Raw genomic sequence first — 14,193 nt, 5'->3', positions numbered from 1 at the left:
TTTACGTCTGAGTGTTTATAAACATTTGGTTGACAACATTATGTACAATATATTGCAATGAAGGTTTGTCGTTTTCTTGCGCTTTATCGCTGAAGAATTTCCGTCACTGTAAGGCCGTGTTCTCACTGCAGCGGGGCGTCAGCGTGGCTTGGGTGGGGCGTGTGATGCTTACGATTAATCATGTGTTCTTAACGATGTGTTCACACCAGGCTGACGTGTCGTGAGTGTGGTTTTGGCGTGTGGCTGGCGTGCGTGAACCATGTGATGACAGGTTCAGAGACGCCAGGTTTGAAGACGTGTCTTTGTTTTGAAGACATATGACTTACTATGAATATATTTGATTTTGTGAAGACATTTTGAAGACATTATGAAATAATCTGAGAGATATTATTTCCATAAAGTTCTAACTATCGTCAAAAGAAGTAGAGCTTTTGTCTCAGCGTCATTCGCTCGCTTTTCCAAGCAGAAAATCCACAAATATATAGAATGAATTGACCAACAAAGCAACTTTTACTTCAAATTCTGGAGAACTTCAAGCGGTCTGAATACATATTGTCTCTAGAAGACATTGTTTCATTTGCACTCGAGAATTTGAATGATTATGACATTGCATTTTCATTATTTTGGACCTATACTACATAATAGATTTACCTCGATTTTTCAAACGATTTTTACCGATTTCATAACGTTTGAATAATTAGTTTTATGGATATGGTTTGAGTTGCAAACAAAACTCGAAATGTTGAAAACTTTCTCGACTCGAAATGTTTTTATCAAAATGGCAAGTTAGAGGAAAGAAACGTGTACGCGTACAATGATAATAAGTATGAATTGTCGTGCAGGACACTGCAGGAAATAGCAGCTATACTTGGAAGAATTCACTGTACAGCAAAGAAAATAATAAACAAGTGGAAATACGAAGGAAGCATTGAAAATCTCCCGAGTAGAAGACACAAAAGTATCCTTCTTCTGATGATGAACGAGTAATTGTGCGAACATTTTGAAAGAACCCTGAAACAAACATTCCTTATTTGACTACCGAAGTAGCCGAAGACCTGTCAACACAGACACTGTCCGGAGAGTAGCATACAGGAACAATCTGAGAGGTCGTGTTGACCGTGAAAAGTCTTTCATCTCAAAGATGAATATGAAAAAACGACTGGAACAAGATCCTTTATACGAATGAGATGAAAACCAATCTCTTTGAATCGGACGGAGGATAGATGGCGTGGAGGAAACCAGGATCGGTGCTTCAGATTCAGCATTTGGTTATCACAGTAAAACACGGCGGTGGTAGTCAGATAATGCATGGTACATTGGCGGTTTCTGGAACTGGAGCCATGGTTTTTATCGATTCGGCGATGGACAAGATGGCTTAATTTATCTTCCTGACACGTAACCTGCAGTCTCCCGTTCAGAAATTCGGTCTCCCTTGTGATTACTACTTTTAACAAAATAATGACCCGAAGCAAACTGACTTCGTGGTGTTGGAACGCCTGCTCTATTATGTCTCAATCAACTCAAAACACCTCCGAAATCACCGAACTTGAACACTGTTTAGTATATATGGTGGGAAATCAAGAATCATCCATCCATCAAAATTCAGGGAACGAAGCGGAACTCAAAACGACGATTATGGAGATCTGGGAGGTACTTCCGTCTACAGTGACCAGAAATCTCACCTCGATGCGTGCAGGAAGTGCTGGACGCCAAAGGGGGCCAACCAAATACTAGAAGAATATTTTTTGTTATCTATTAACATTTCTGAACTGATTTCAATTCGCGTTATAAGAAAAACTTGAACTTTACACTCAATTTTGCAACGTCTTAATAGGAGAATTTTGGTTTGTATTTTAAACATGAAATAGAAATGTGATTTTAATTTTTTTCTTATCACTACATGAGAGTAAAATGGATCGATTTTACGATGAATATAAGTCGCATTTAATTATTTATTTTTTAACCCCAAAAAACTGTACGTGACCCGCAGAAATTCAAAAGTCGTGATTCATTTAAAACAAACCTTGTATCTCGGTTGTAGACATAAAATGTCTACGCGTTATATACTTGTTACTTTTTGATCCAAAAATTTGTTTCAATAGCCTTAAAATTGCTTTCAAAACAGGCTATTGAACTCACCAATCGGTATATAAGCGAGCGCCGCTCGGAAATCCACTCAGTTATAATTAAACAGCGATTGAGGTACCATCGCAGGAATGAATGGATGTTTCCCTAACACAGACTTTAAAACCATGGAGCCTGGGGAAATCGGCATTGCAAAATGGATATTAGCAGCGGGTACTTTTGTATTCGTTTGCGCTTTTGCAAATCGGAATATTTCCCTAACACAGACTTCAAAACTATGGAGTCTGGAGAAAATGCCATTGCAAAATAGATGTAAGTAGCGAGTACTTTTGTATTCGTTTGCGCTTTTACAAATCGGAATGTTTCCCTAATATAGACTTCAAAACCATGGAACCAAGGGAAACCGGCATGGCAAAATAGATGCAAGCAGCGGGTACTTTTGTATTCGTTTGCGTTTTTTCAAATCGGAATGTTTCCCTAACACATACTTCAAAGCCATGAAGCCTGGGGAAATCGACATTGCAAAATGGATACAAGCAGCGGGTACTTTTGTACTCGTTTGCGCTTTTGCAAATCAGAATGTTTCCCTAACACAGACTTCAAAACCATGGAGCCAAGGGAAATCGGCATTTCAAAATAGATACAAGCATCGGGTACTTTTGTACTCGTTTGCGTTTTTGCAAATCGGAATGTTTCCCTCCTAACACAGACTTCAGAACCATGAAGCCTGGGGAAATTGGCATTGCAAATGAGATGCAAGCTGCGAGTACATAAACACAGTTTTTCCAACACAGATTCCGAGACCAATAAGTTGGGAAAATCGGCATTCTAGATCTCGGCAGTACTTTTTATACCCCCATGCATTTTTACACTCCGGAATGCGTTTTGCCAACACGGTCTACAAAAGCGGGTAGCAATGCAACGCTTTGGCTCGGTTATTCAGAACTGCATGGCTCTTCATGTCGCCAGCTCACTGAACTTTTACGCATACCGTTAGATGATAAGGCAAAATGTTGATAACTATTTGCGGCGATAACCACTACTATAATGCATGAATTGACCTAAATAGGGATTTGTTTGCAATTTAATTAGTAAATTGTTTCATTCATTCACTAGTTTAATCAATAGTTTATCTAATGAGGAACATTCGGAGTGCGATTATTGCTAATTTAAAAAACACAAATGATCACCAACGGAAGTCCTACGTCAACCTTGCGGTTATATCATAGGTATAACCCATCCATAGTTTTTTTTAACAGAAATCCATTTTCTCTTGAAGTCCGCCTCCGATTTGACAACTTTTGGGTTCTTCCGGAGGGCCTGCTTCATAATTGCCCAATATTTCTCTATTGGGCGAAGCTGCGGCGCGTTGGGCGGGTTTATTTCCTTTGGCACGAAGGTGACCCCGTTGGCTTCGTACCACTCCAACACGTCCTTTGAATAGTGGCACGAAGCGAGATCCGGCCAGAAGATGGTCGGGCCCTCGTGCTGCTTCAATAGTGGTAGTAAGCGCTTCTGTAGGCACTCCTTAAGGTAAACCTGACCGTTTACCGTGCCGGTCATCACGAAGGGGGCGCTCCGCTTTCCGCAAGAGCAGATCGCTTGCCACACCATGTACTTTTTGGCAAACTTGGATAGTTTCTGCTTGCGAATCTCCTCCGGAACGCTGAATTTGTCCTCTGCGGAGAAGAACAACAGGCCCGGCAGCTGACGAAAGTCCGCTTTGACGTAGGTTTCGTCGTCCATTACCAGGCAATGCGGCTTCGTCAGCATTTCGGTGTACAGCTTCCGGGCTCGCGTCTTCCCCACCATGTTTTGCCTTTCGTCGCGGTTAGGAGCCTTCTGAACCTTGTATGTACGCAGCCCCTCCCGCTGCTTGGTCCGCTGGATGAATGAACTTGACAAATTAAGCTTATTGGCGACATCCCGGACCGAACTTCTCGGATCACGTCTAAACTGCTTAACTACGCGCTTGTGATCTTTTTCACTGACGGAGCATCCATTTTTGCCGTTCTTCACCTTCCGGTCGATGGTTAGGTTCTCGAAGTATCGTTTTAGTACTCTGCTGACCGTGGATTGGACGATTCCCAGCATCTTACCGATGTCCCGATGTGACAACTCCGGATTCTCGAAATGAGTGCACAAGATTAATTCACGACGCTCTTTTTCGTTCGACGACATTTTTCCAAATTTACGAAAAATTGACAGTGAAGCATGGCCAACGTGATCTATACACTCTTATCTGATTATAAGCGAGAGCTGAAGATATAATTCCTAAAAATTAAATTTCTACAGCGTTTTTTCCGTGATGCAATTTGATGTGACACACCCTTTAGTTGTTAGTGGGAAGAGGTAAGGATATTTTCGATGTTCACTAGCAACCCTAAATGGAGGAATAGGTTAGTGAATTTTGATAAATTTTCCCGTTAAACGCAAATAGGCGCATCTGAATTAGAATATTTTTTGAAGATTTATTTATCATATGAATATTTACAAATCTAGCGGCTTTTTTGCTCATAGTATTGGATTGTCCAGAAAGTATGTGCCACTCAACATTATTAATGATGAAGTCGTTATTTCGGAGAAACACAATTCTTTATGATACTTTCTCAAAATATGCGTAAGATGTTCACACAACACCTATTGGAAAACAGTCAATACTTATTCAAGATTGCAATATTTTATAACGGATATACAGTAGAACCCCGATTATCCGCGAAATAGTCTGGCTAGGTCACCACGAATAACGAAAATCGCGGTTAACGCGATAAACGACTGAAAATGAGGTGCAAACGCGGAATAAATATATTTCAGCATGAAAACTTTGTTTTATCAATACAGAAATCATTAAACTATCCATCTGTAAGGTCGTGTGCATCAATGATCAGATAATGTGAAAGCCATGATCAAAACTAAGGAGCAAGTGTCTACCTCTCACTGATAAATTTCGGGACGCTCTATAGAATTACGATGGAACTCGCTTTTGCGTATAACCTGCACCGCGGATCATCCGCTCACGGATAATCGGGGTTCCAAATACTAAATGGTAATTGAATCGAATACAATTACGAAGAATCATCTTATTTCTTAATGGATCCAATTTCAAACTTCAAAGCATATGAATTGTTAGTATCCGAATGAGGCCTTTTACTTGTTTACTTAATTCTAAAATTGCCCTCATTTTTGGTTGAACATCGTATGTACCATAAGCATTCAAATTATACTCGAATCTAGGTTGAAGCATCAGTTGCAGGTTTTGAAATCCTTCCATATTGACGATTTTTTCCCTGGCTCTTGTGTATCAATAAAGAGTGTAGCAATTCATCCTTTCCAACTAATCCGGTTCGAAGTTAATGAAAAACTTTTCCCCATTTCCCCATCGTGTGGCAGAGGATGCTTCGCAAGCATAAACGGATGCTGTATTTGTTAAACACCAAAGGTATTAGGCTTTCTTATGTCTGAGGGAAAGAGGGGAAATTTTCTTGTGGATGTAACTGTACTTTTATGTTTAAAACGGCTGGTAAAGCTTTTCTTTTGAAAAAGGGGCACATCACATAGAGCTGTACGACTTGTCGCTTCCGACGGTAAGTGCCGATAAAGGAGACGGAATTCTGTTGGTCTCTCCATGCGTCGGATATTATTAAGACGAGTTTAGATCGGGGTTTGTGTATGAATAGGATTAGGCTACATATTTGATATTCTTTATTAAGTTATTCCCATCTTTTGCGAAGGAAGCAGAGTGCGGTTGTCAGGCAGGTCAACAAAGGCTGCTTTTGAATGTTGGTAGACTCAGGAAGATGGGAATTCTTTCTTTTTTTCAGATGGAACACACTTTAGCTTGGCTTGCGATGGGGATGAGTGCGTTTATATTTTCTAAATGTTACAATGATGATAACTATAAAGCTATACTTTGTACTTTCGTTTGAATGATTCTATAACAGATTACATATTTGTGCATTTCTTAGATATTAAAGATATTTCAAACATAACACTTGATAGATAGATATATGTAGATTAATAGAACAGTAATATTATATTGAAATTTGAAATTTTAAACTTGTAACAGTAGTGCAACGCCGGCTAGTGTCCATTTGGCCGGTTTGTCCTTGGTTTTCAAATTGAATGTCCAAATGTAAGTTGGACCACGGGTTTTTGTTTTGTACACGGGACATTCGTACATGTTGCGTAAATCCTGTTTATCTTGTGTGAGAGCCTGAAAGATAAAGAGTGCGTTAGACATAGATAATAGCGACAGCAGTGCACATTACTCTTATGTTGATAACAGGCATTTGTGGATATAGTTCTTTGAGCTTTGATTCCATAATAATTCCTTGCTGGACATCCCAGCGGGCGCCTTCCATAAAGATTCCATGCACATAAGCTCCTTCTCTTGGACCAGCTCTGTAAAACAAAATGCAAATTTGTGAATCGATCTAGCATATTATGTGACTATATGGGTAGAAACACCAGCGTGTGTATATGATTTAAAAGTTTCGATTTGAGATTTTCTCGTATTCCCCTCGTTTATGACCCGTAGTTAATGCGTAGTTCGTTTTCATTGAATGAACTATACAGTTTTATCCATTTCGTGATTCGTAGAGTATAACTATGTATTTTGACAAATGTCGAACCTGGATGTCATTGAAATGTGATTAATTTAGTTTCATTTGAACGTTATCAGTTTTTATGGTTATGGTTGTCAGCTTCACAGGGGTTTCTTTTGTCAAACGATGTGGAGTTTAGAACCAACAATCGAAAAGAAATCAAACATTCGCTTAAAAAAATAATCATGCAAGCAGTCGCATCTGCATTAGATTCCCATTAGTGTTTCCGTGATGGTTTATTCAGTGTGTGGCAAAGCCTTACTGTGAAGGAGAGTAATTTTGCGTCCGAAGGTGATATTATACTATCCGGCAATTAATCCTTTATGAGGCCGTGGAAACAACAAGTCGACACACATATTTTCCTTGTGCAAGGATTATATTCTCTGAAGTTGGAGTCGACCATTTTAAAAAAAAAATCTATTTAGCCAGTTGAAAAATTTGGTGGCAATATAGTTGCCACTGCCCGTTAACCCCAAAAACACTGTTTGCCGTTGTCTTGTAAATTTACTTTATTGCGCCTTTGGTTATGCAAAAATCAAAATAATGCAGCATTAAAAACATTTTTTTTAATAGAGTTACAAAAAAAAAATTTGGAATTTTTGATCAAGTACACCATTTATTCAATTGAAAAAACTGCATGATCTTAAACAGTAGATCCTAAATAGTACTTTACAGTGAAAAACTTATCAACTTGTTGCATTTTCAACGAATTTAAACAGAATTTTCTGTCGGCGCTCTAAAATCGTGGTTTTGCTACATAAAAATGACTCCCAAGTTAATATCGCACATTTTTAGCAGCCCAAAAAATTGGAGTTTTGCTAGATTCCTCTAGAAATTTTTGGTTGAGTAAAACATTGTAATAATAATCCAAGTTCAGCGAAAAAAAATATTTTTCGTGTGTGGCAATATAGTTGTCACGGCCCTCTAAAGGGTTAAATAATCAAATAACATGAAGTAAATTTTTTTATTCAAATTTTAACGATTTAAAACTACCATCGAGTCTTCTAATTCAAGAGCAGATTAATCTGCCTCCCTAAATGTTTCCACGGTCTTATAAAGGGTTAAATATATGGTACTGAACTTTATTCAATAATTCAAACATAAATTGTCTGATGTTGCAAACGTTTGATGTTTGATGGATCCTCGATTATCCGCGATTGGATGAATCGCGGGATTCTATCCCCGAACTATTCGATAATTGCTTGTTGACGTTTTCCCGTACAACATCGAGTCTTACAGAGTAGGGAAATCACTTGATTTGTGACGTATTAAATAATTATATGTATGTAAATATGTATTTTTCAAGGTTGACGCTAATGAACTTTGTAGTTTGCAGCCTCTATAATAGGAAAATAAATTAAAAATAAATAAAATTACGACGGCTGTTGATAAATACGTTGGTGGGAAGCATTTATCTCTATGTATTAGTTTACTTGATGTTATTGGAATGCTCAAAACACGTTCTAACATGCGTTATTGATTCTGAAAATCCTTTACCTCTTTCGATCAAAGATCAATTTCGTTCAGGTGGTGAAAAAATCTCATGCGAAAAATGATTTTGAAGACAACTTTATATTATAATGAAAAGATTCAGTACCAATGTTGGAAATGTATAGACAAATTGTTAAATAAGAGCCAGAAATACGTGTAATTAAATGACATGATGTGAAAACTATAAAGGGCTAAAAACGAGATGTAAACATAAAAAAAGATATTTTATCATGATAACTATGTTTCATTAATACAGAAAACAATCAACTATCCTCCTGTAAGGTCGTGTACACCAATGTTCAGATAATGTGAAAGCCATGACTAAAACAAAAGCGCAAGACGCTACCACTCGATGACAAATTTCGAGAAGGTCCTTAGAATTACTAGGGAACCAGGGATCAAAAATAATATCTGAAGTGATAAACAAGCGGATTGATTAATATAATTCCGTAGTCCTACTTGGAAAAAGCGATCGTGTCCTAGATCAAGGCACTTATATCAATGTATAACAGGTGAAGCAACATCATCACTTCAATAAGAAGGGGATTACGGTTTGTGGAGCGGGGGTTGATTGTTTTGTTATTGCTAGGATACGCCATTTTTGCCTTACCACATGCGAGAATAGTGGAAATGAGAATGAAATTCTACAAAATCTTCCCTTCTTTTTCACATAAATTCGCAAAAGCCGAACATAGTAGGCATCGTTCGAATAAGCGTCGTATCAGTTTGTAGAGAGCTGCCGGCAGCGTTCTGATGCTGTTTGTAAACAATACCGACAGCAATTCCAATATGGCTGAAAGTGCATTTCATATGATTGTTTCACCTGGTATATATAAAGGCGCCTTGTCCTAGATACAACCCGACTGCGTTGACTGAAGGAATATCTGCCGACGTTGTACGCGCGGACCAATTGGACCGTTAGCTCATGGAGATCTAGTCTTCATCGTTGACGACTCTAACCGTAATGGGTGGAAACGGGGAAGTAGTTCAAGATCGTGACGGTTGCAAACTCCAAACCAAGGGATATTTCGGCGATTTTTGAGCATATTGATTTGGATCGAAATCATATCGGCTGGTAAATCTTGTATAAATACAAGTTAAGGTCAAGGTTTACAGGTTGGTAATTTGCTGGAACTGTTATGCTCAAATACCGCCCAAGAAACAATCATTAGCTGTTCTTGAACCAGTCAGTTGAATAATGAACGAACAATAGTATTGAGTGCTCAATAAGACAATATGCTGAACTATACGTTGTATAAAAGCTTATTTAGACCAAATTAAAGCTTTTGTTTAACCAGCGATGTTTATCCGGGTAATATGCCAGAGAAACGATTTGAAAACGTTTATTCAACTGCAAAGCAGCATATGACGGACTTCCAAAATGAGCATTTGCTGCCAGTATTTCTAGGTTCGAGTTCGATGATGGTATGATCGACAGTCGTAAATTTGAATCTTCATCGTTTTAATTTTTTTTTCAAAATTTCATCAGAAACTGAATAAGTTTCATCTAGTAGCTGTAAAATACTTTAACAAGCGTCTGTCAAGGTGCTAAAAAACTAATTCTATTTAAAGAAATTTGATAGAAGGAAATAATTAAGTCAGACAAAAATCTTCTTCGATATCGTAGTCTAAGTAGAGCTAATCAAATCAGAATATGGTCGAATAGACGCTTCCATCACACCTTGGAGTTGGATGAACGTTTTCTAATTGACTTTAAACTGCTTGATTGCTTAAATTGACTAATTTGATTGAACAAGGCTTGAATAAAGGATTTGATGACAATTAGTTCAGGCATTATTGACCATAGAGCTGAATAAATCCGTCATAAAAACGTCCACTGATGGAGAACTGTTAGTTGGGCGAATATAGGATACCCGAAGACGTCATAAACACTGAACAAGATACCAACTGATTATTTAAAGCGATGCCAGAAAAAAGAGAACGTTGAATGATGCAACATCCCTTTGTTCATAAAATGTTTCGGTAATTTTGTTATTAGAAGAACTACAAGTTAACTATCAATTAGTGATTACGAATATCTACTACATGGGCCGAGAAGTCCCGGGATTTTTTAACAGAGGGCGCCTCCAAAAATGAACAAGATTCATATCGAGAGGTTTATCTGTCACTAGCTTCGTGAAATTTTATTCACAATTTACGGTTGTTTAAGTGTCACTAAATGAGCATTCGTTTAGAAAATGGAAAAAGAGGAATATCGTATTTTGATAAAACGTTGTTTTTCATAGGAAACAAAAAACCTCCTGAACAATCAATGCAGTGATTGACGAAATGTTGTTCCACTTCTGCTCCTTCGAGAACAACATTTTATCGGTGGTTAAGTGAACTTAAAGTGGGCTGTACAAGCATCGCAGATGCACCTCGCTCTGGAAGGCCAAAAGTGGCTACGAATCCAGAAATCGTAAAACAACTCCATCGACTCGTTTTGAACGATCGTAAAGTAACATTTTGTACATGAAAAAGCTATCCGTGCAATGGGTACTGCGTTTGCTGATCGTCGACCAAAAACAGCGGTGCGATGGTGATTCAACAGCCGGTTCGACGTTTTGTGACAATGGATGAGACGTGGATTCATTACCACACTCCTGAGTCCAATAGGGAGTCTGCAGAGTCGCTCTGAGGCATATTTCGAAAACTTAGACGTTTCGTACTACAGAAAAGGTATCGAAATGTTGGAAACTCGATATACCAAATGTACTAGGGCGGTACGATAAGTACTTAGCCTCATCGCACGATGGTGTCAGTATCGCAAGAGAGATTACTTATCGTGTAGTACGTTCTCGTAAACGGCTACTGTCATAATTTAAGCCAAATCGAACTCGTAGTTTTGTTTCGACCATGTGTGGAAGCGGGCGTGTCCGCAGATTTTGGAAAAATGTAAAAAATGGAAATTCCGCCGTCGCCATGGCCAAATTGGTCGAATTGCCTTACGAACTGCTGCCTTATCCACCGTATTATCCAGATTTGGCCCCGCATGACTTTTTTTTTGTTTCCAAACTTTCCAAATGGAAGCTATTATGAGCCACCTTGAATTTCGTACAAAATGTCACAATTCACCACTTGTGCAGTGAACTAACGCATCATGTTAAGGGACCAACAACAATCAGAACAATAAGCCCACGGAACCCAATGCCTACGTGAAGTCATCCTTCTGCTTCTTGGTCACGTCACAGTGCAGGCACATTTTGTCGAGCGGGAGTTCGTTCTTCCTCGCCGTAGACTGCATAATCGCGGTCAACAATGACTGGGGGTTGAAGAATCCGGCGAGCCAAACGGAAGTTGGGAGCTGAAATAAAACCACCATTTAGGGTTAGAACGTTGAATCGATTGACGCAGAATAAAAAAAATCGAACTTACGACGAAATCAGCCGACCATGTCTCCAACTCGCGCAACCGCAGCAGCAGATCGACGAACCATGCAGTTAAACCGAGTAACGATGGGTAAGCTCGCGAGGACCAAATCAAGGGGACTTGATCCAGGAACAGGGAATTTTCCAACTCTTCCATATCGGAGGTAATCGTCAGCTCGCCCTTCATACCGAGATCCAATTCCTTCAGACTCCGCTTCATTTCTCCGGTCAGGTAGTTCATTCGTTCGCACTCTTGGAACGCTACGACCACGTACGGCGTGCGTTCCTCTACCTTTCCCATGATCTCTGCCATATTGAATTCCTCCGGTAATTTCTCCATTATCTCGTCCAGAACCTGTTTCACTTTATCTTCGCGTGTTACCGTCGTTCCGGACCCGGCTCCGGCATCGCGGGGTTGCATTTCGAACACGATGCGGAACAGATTTTCAGAGGTTGTGGTCAGAAAACCAATCTCCGCGTTTGGATGTAAGCCATACAGATATGGAGATTCTGGAGGCATTGCATCGTCTATGTAGGCGTGATAGCCAGCATAGTCAGTATTCGGGGGAGCGGCGAATCCTGGAGCGAGGAATAGTTCACCATCTACTAGATCAGGTTGCATGAGCTCTTCCAAGTATGTGATACATGTCCTACGGTCCCAGTCGTCGGTGATGTGACCACCGTACATGATCTCACCGAACAGATAGCGAAGATCCTCCCATGGTACTTTAGTGTTCGCCTCCAAATAGTTGTACAGAACGGAAACGGATATATTCAGATCACCCACGTTGAAAGGGTATATTTTGTTCCAGCCTTGCGGTCCAAATTTGCGTCTTTCGGCAACGACTGCGTGGAAGTAACAGAGTGAGAAGAGAATCACTTTGAACTCTGCTTCCTTGCCACACATCTCCAGCGTTTCCTGGGTGAAATTATCCAAAGCCTTGTGAATGTTTGCCTGCATCCCGGTGGGTGGTTCGTTAGTTATTTTAATTGATGATTCTAGAATGCCTTGTGGGATGATGTGAGCCGCCGCTGTAGCGGCTGGCTCGGCACTCATGAACACGCGATAGTTGTCATGGGATCCTTCGGAGTAGTATTCCAGTTTTTTCTCTAGCGATGGTAGCCATTTTTTCACCAGATGGATGTTTTGCAGGACAACCCAGTGTCCCGATGTGGCGGCTTTGTCCATGGCTGACTCCGCAACCACTTCCTGTCCCTGACCCAATGACACGTTATAAAAATTGCCATTATCTGAGGAGAAGCCCAACTGTTTGCCTAGCGCTTCCACGTCCTTCAGCGGATTGACACCAGGTGAGAGGATGAAAAAGATTGGCGTTGATGGACTGGCCTCTTCAAATGATTTCGCAAATTCCATAGTGCGGTTCTCAACGTATTTTGCGCCAAGTTTTTCCTCAATGAAGTCCCTGAAACGGTGCAACATACAATATAACCATGATTCATAGAGAATCACACTTTCATACGTCATTGCATAGGTCATTCTGTCGGGTCTCAACGCCCGCATCATGCAGAGCCTCTGTAGCGCCGTTTTATTTTTCCACTCTTGTGGAAACTTCTCCTTTTCCGGACATTCCGATTCAATCAACTTCTTCCAGCGCTTCGAGGATGTCTCAATATCTCGATCCAGGTTGCGAAATTCGTCTTTCGAAGCCAAGCTGCAGATGCCACCCCAAGCTAAATTGGTTAGGAAATCAACCGGTGATGTTACATGGGGTTTGATGGGGAAACGAAGGAGAAAATCTAGCTCGGCGCTTGTAATCTCCTCGCTGATTAGAAGAATCTTGGAATGGAAATGCACATTTAGAACTGTACATTCGGCTGAACGCAACCGATCCTACCTGGAATGTCATTTGGGACATGAAAATAAGCTTGTCACACTCGAACAGACCTCGAGTGGTGTACTGAAAAACGGAAAAAGAGATACAATCAATCAAATTGTGAACCCTCGCGGGAACCGTCTCCGCTGGATCGGCTTTCGAGATGGCTTTTTGAAACACCACACTGAATGCTTTCAGTGAAAATTGATAAATCGGATTGATCGTATTTAGATCGTTCAGGATGAAGTACAGCAAACTGGCACGGGCTGCGGCTGGTCGATAATGTTCACGGGCTTCGTCGATCTCTTGTGAGGTAACTTTTGCCTCGGTGACCTTTTCCTCTATCTCAGCGGCTGTCTTCTTGGTAGTTTCAAGGTTCTCAACCAGGGCTGTGTCTCCCAAGATGTTACCACCGGCTGAGGAAAGACGCGATAGAAGATCATCCTCCAATCGTTTCAGCATAATTTTGAAATCGTTCTGCTGTTTGGTAAGATCTGCTTTCAACTCCTCAAGATCCGGACGTTCAGCTTTCACGACCTCGGCCAGTAGCTGGTCTTCGAGTCCGTCTCTTGTGACGGTAAAGTTGATGAGTGTTGTTTGTGCTTGCATTTCAGGTTTGTAGTGCTGAAACGAATTGAGTAGTAACGACTTTATACCAACTTGAATTAATAATCCTACCGGATTTGCCAACTTTGTGTGTAGAATCAATCTGAAATTATGGTTGTACTCCACCTCTTTGTCGCCTATCTTGATAGCTCTAGAAGTTCGGGTTCCATTTTAAAATGTATTCACAATCCATTTGTAATAGTG

At 40.2% G+C, this 14,193-nt stretch overlaps 1 protein-coding gene across 5 annotated transcripts in view; it reads right to left on the bottom strand.

Annotated features, from left to right (window-relative positions):
- Positions 1-5,928: 5,928 nt before the first annotated feature.
- The window catches only part of LOC129764297 (dynein beta chain, ciliary), a 59,767-nt gene continuing 51,502 nt past the window's right edge, over positions 5,929-14,193 (bottom strand). For all 5 annotated transcript variants that reach the window (XM_055763240.1, XM_055763238.1, XM_055763241.1 and 2 more), the window contains 7 exons: positions 14,062-14,140; positions 13,405-14,007; positions 13,030-13,346; positions 11,556-12,972; positions 11,336-11,484; positions 6,354-6,486; positions 5,929-6,298 (listed from right to left, as the gene is read on the bottom strand). In XM_055763240.1, the coding sequence (XP_055619215.1) occupies positions 6,137-6,298; positions 6,354-6,486; positions 11,336-11,484; positions 11,556-12,972; positions 13,030-13,346; positions 13,405-14,007; positions 14,062-14,140 (2,860 nt within the window). In that variant the 3' untranslated portion in view covers positions 5,929-6,136. The remainder of the gene's footprint in view (positions 6,299-6,353; positions 6,487-11,335; positions 11,485-11,555; positions 12,973-13,029; positions 13,347-13,404; positions 14,008-14,061; positions 14,141-14,193) is intronic.

The sequence above is a fragment of the Toxorhynchites rutilus genome, chromosome 2 (genome assembly GCF_029784135.1).
Source record: "Toxorhynchites rutilus septentrionalis strain SRP chromosome 2, ASM2978413v1, whole genome shotgun sequence".
Lineage (NCBI taxonomy): Eukaryota > Metazoa > Arthropoda > Insecta > Diptera > Culicidae > Toxorhynchites > Toxorhynchites rutilus.
This window is presented reverse-complemented; position numbering and strand designations above follow the sequence as displayed.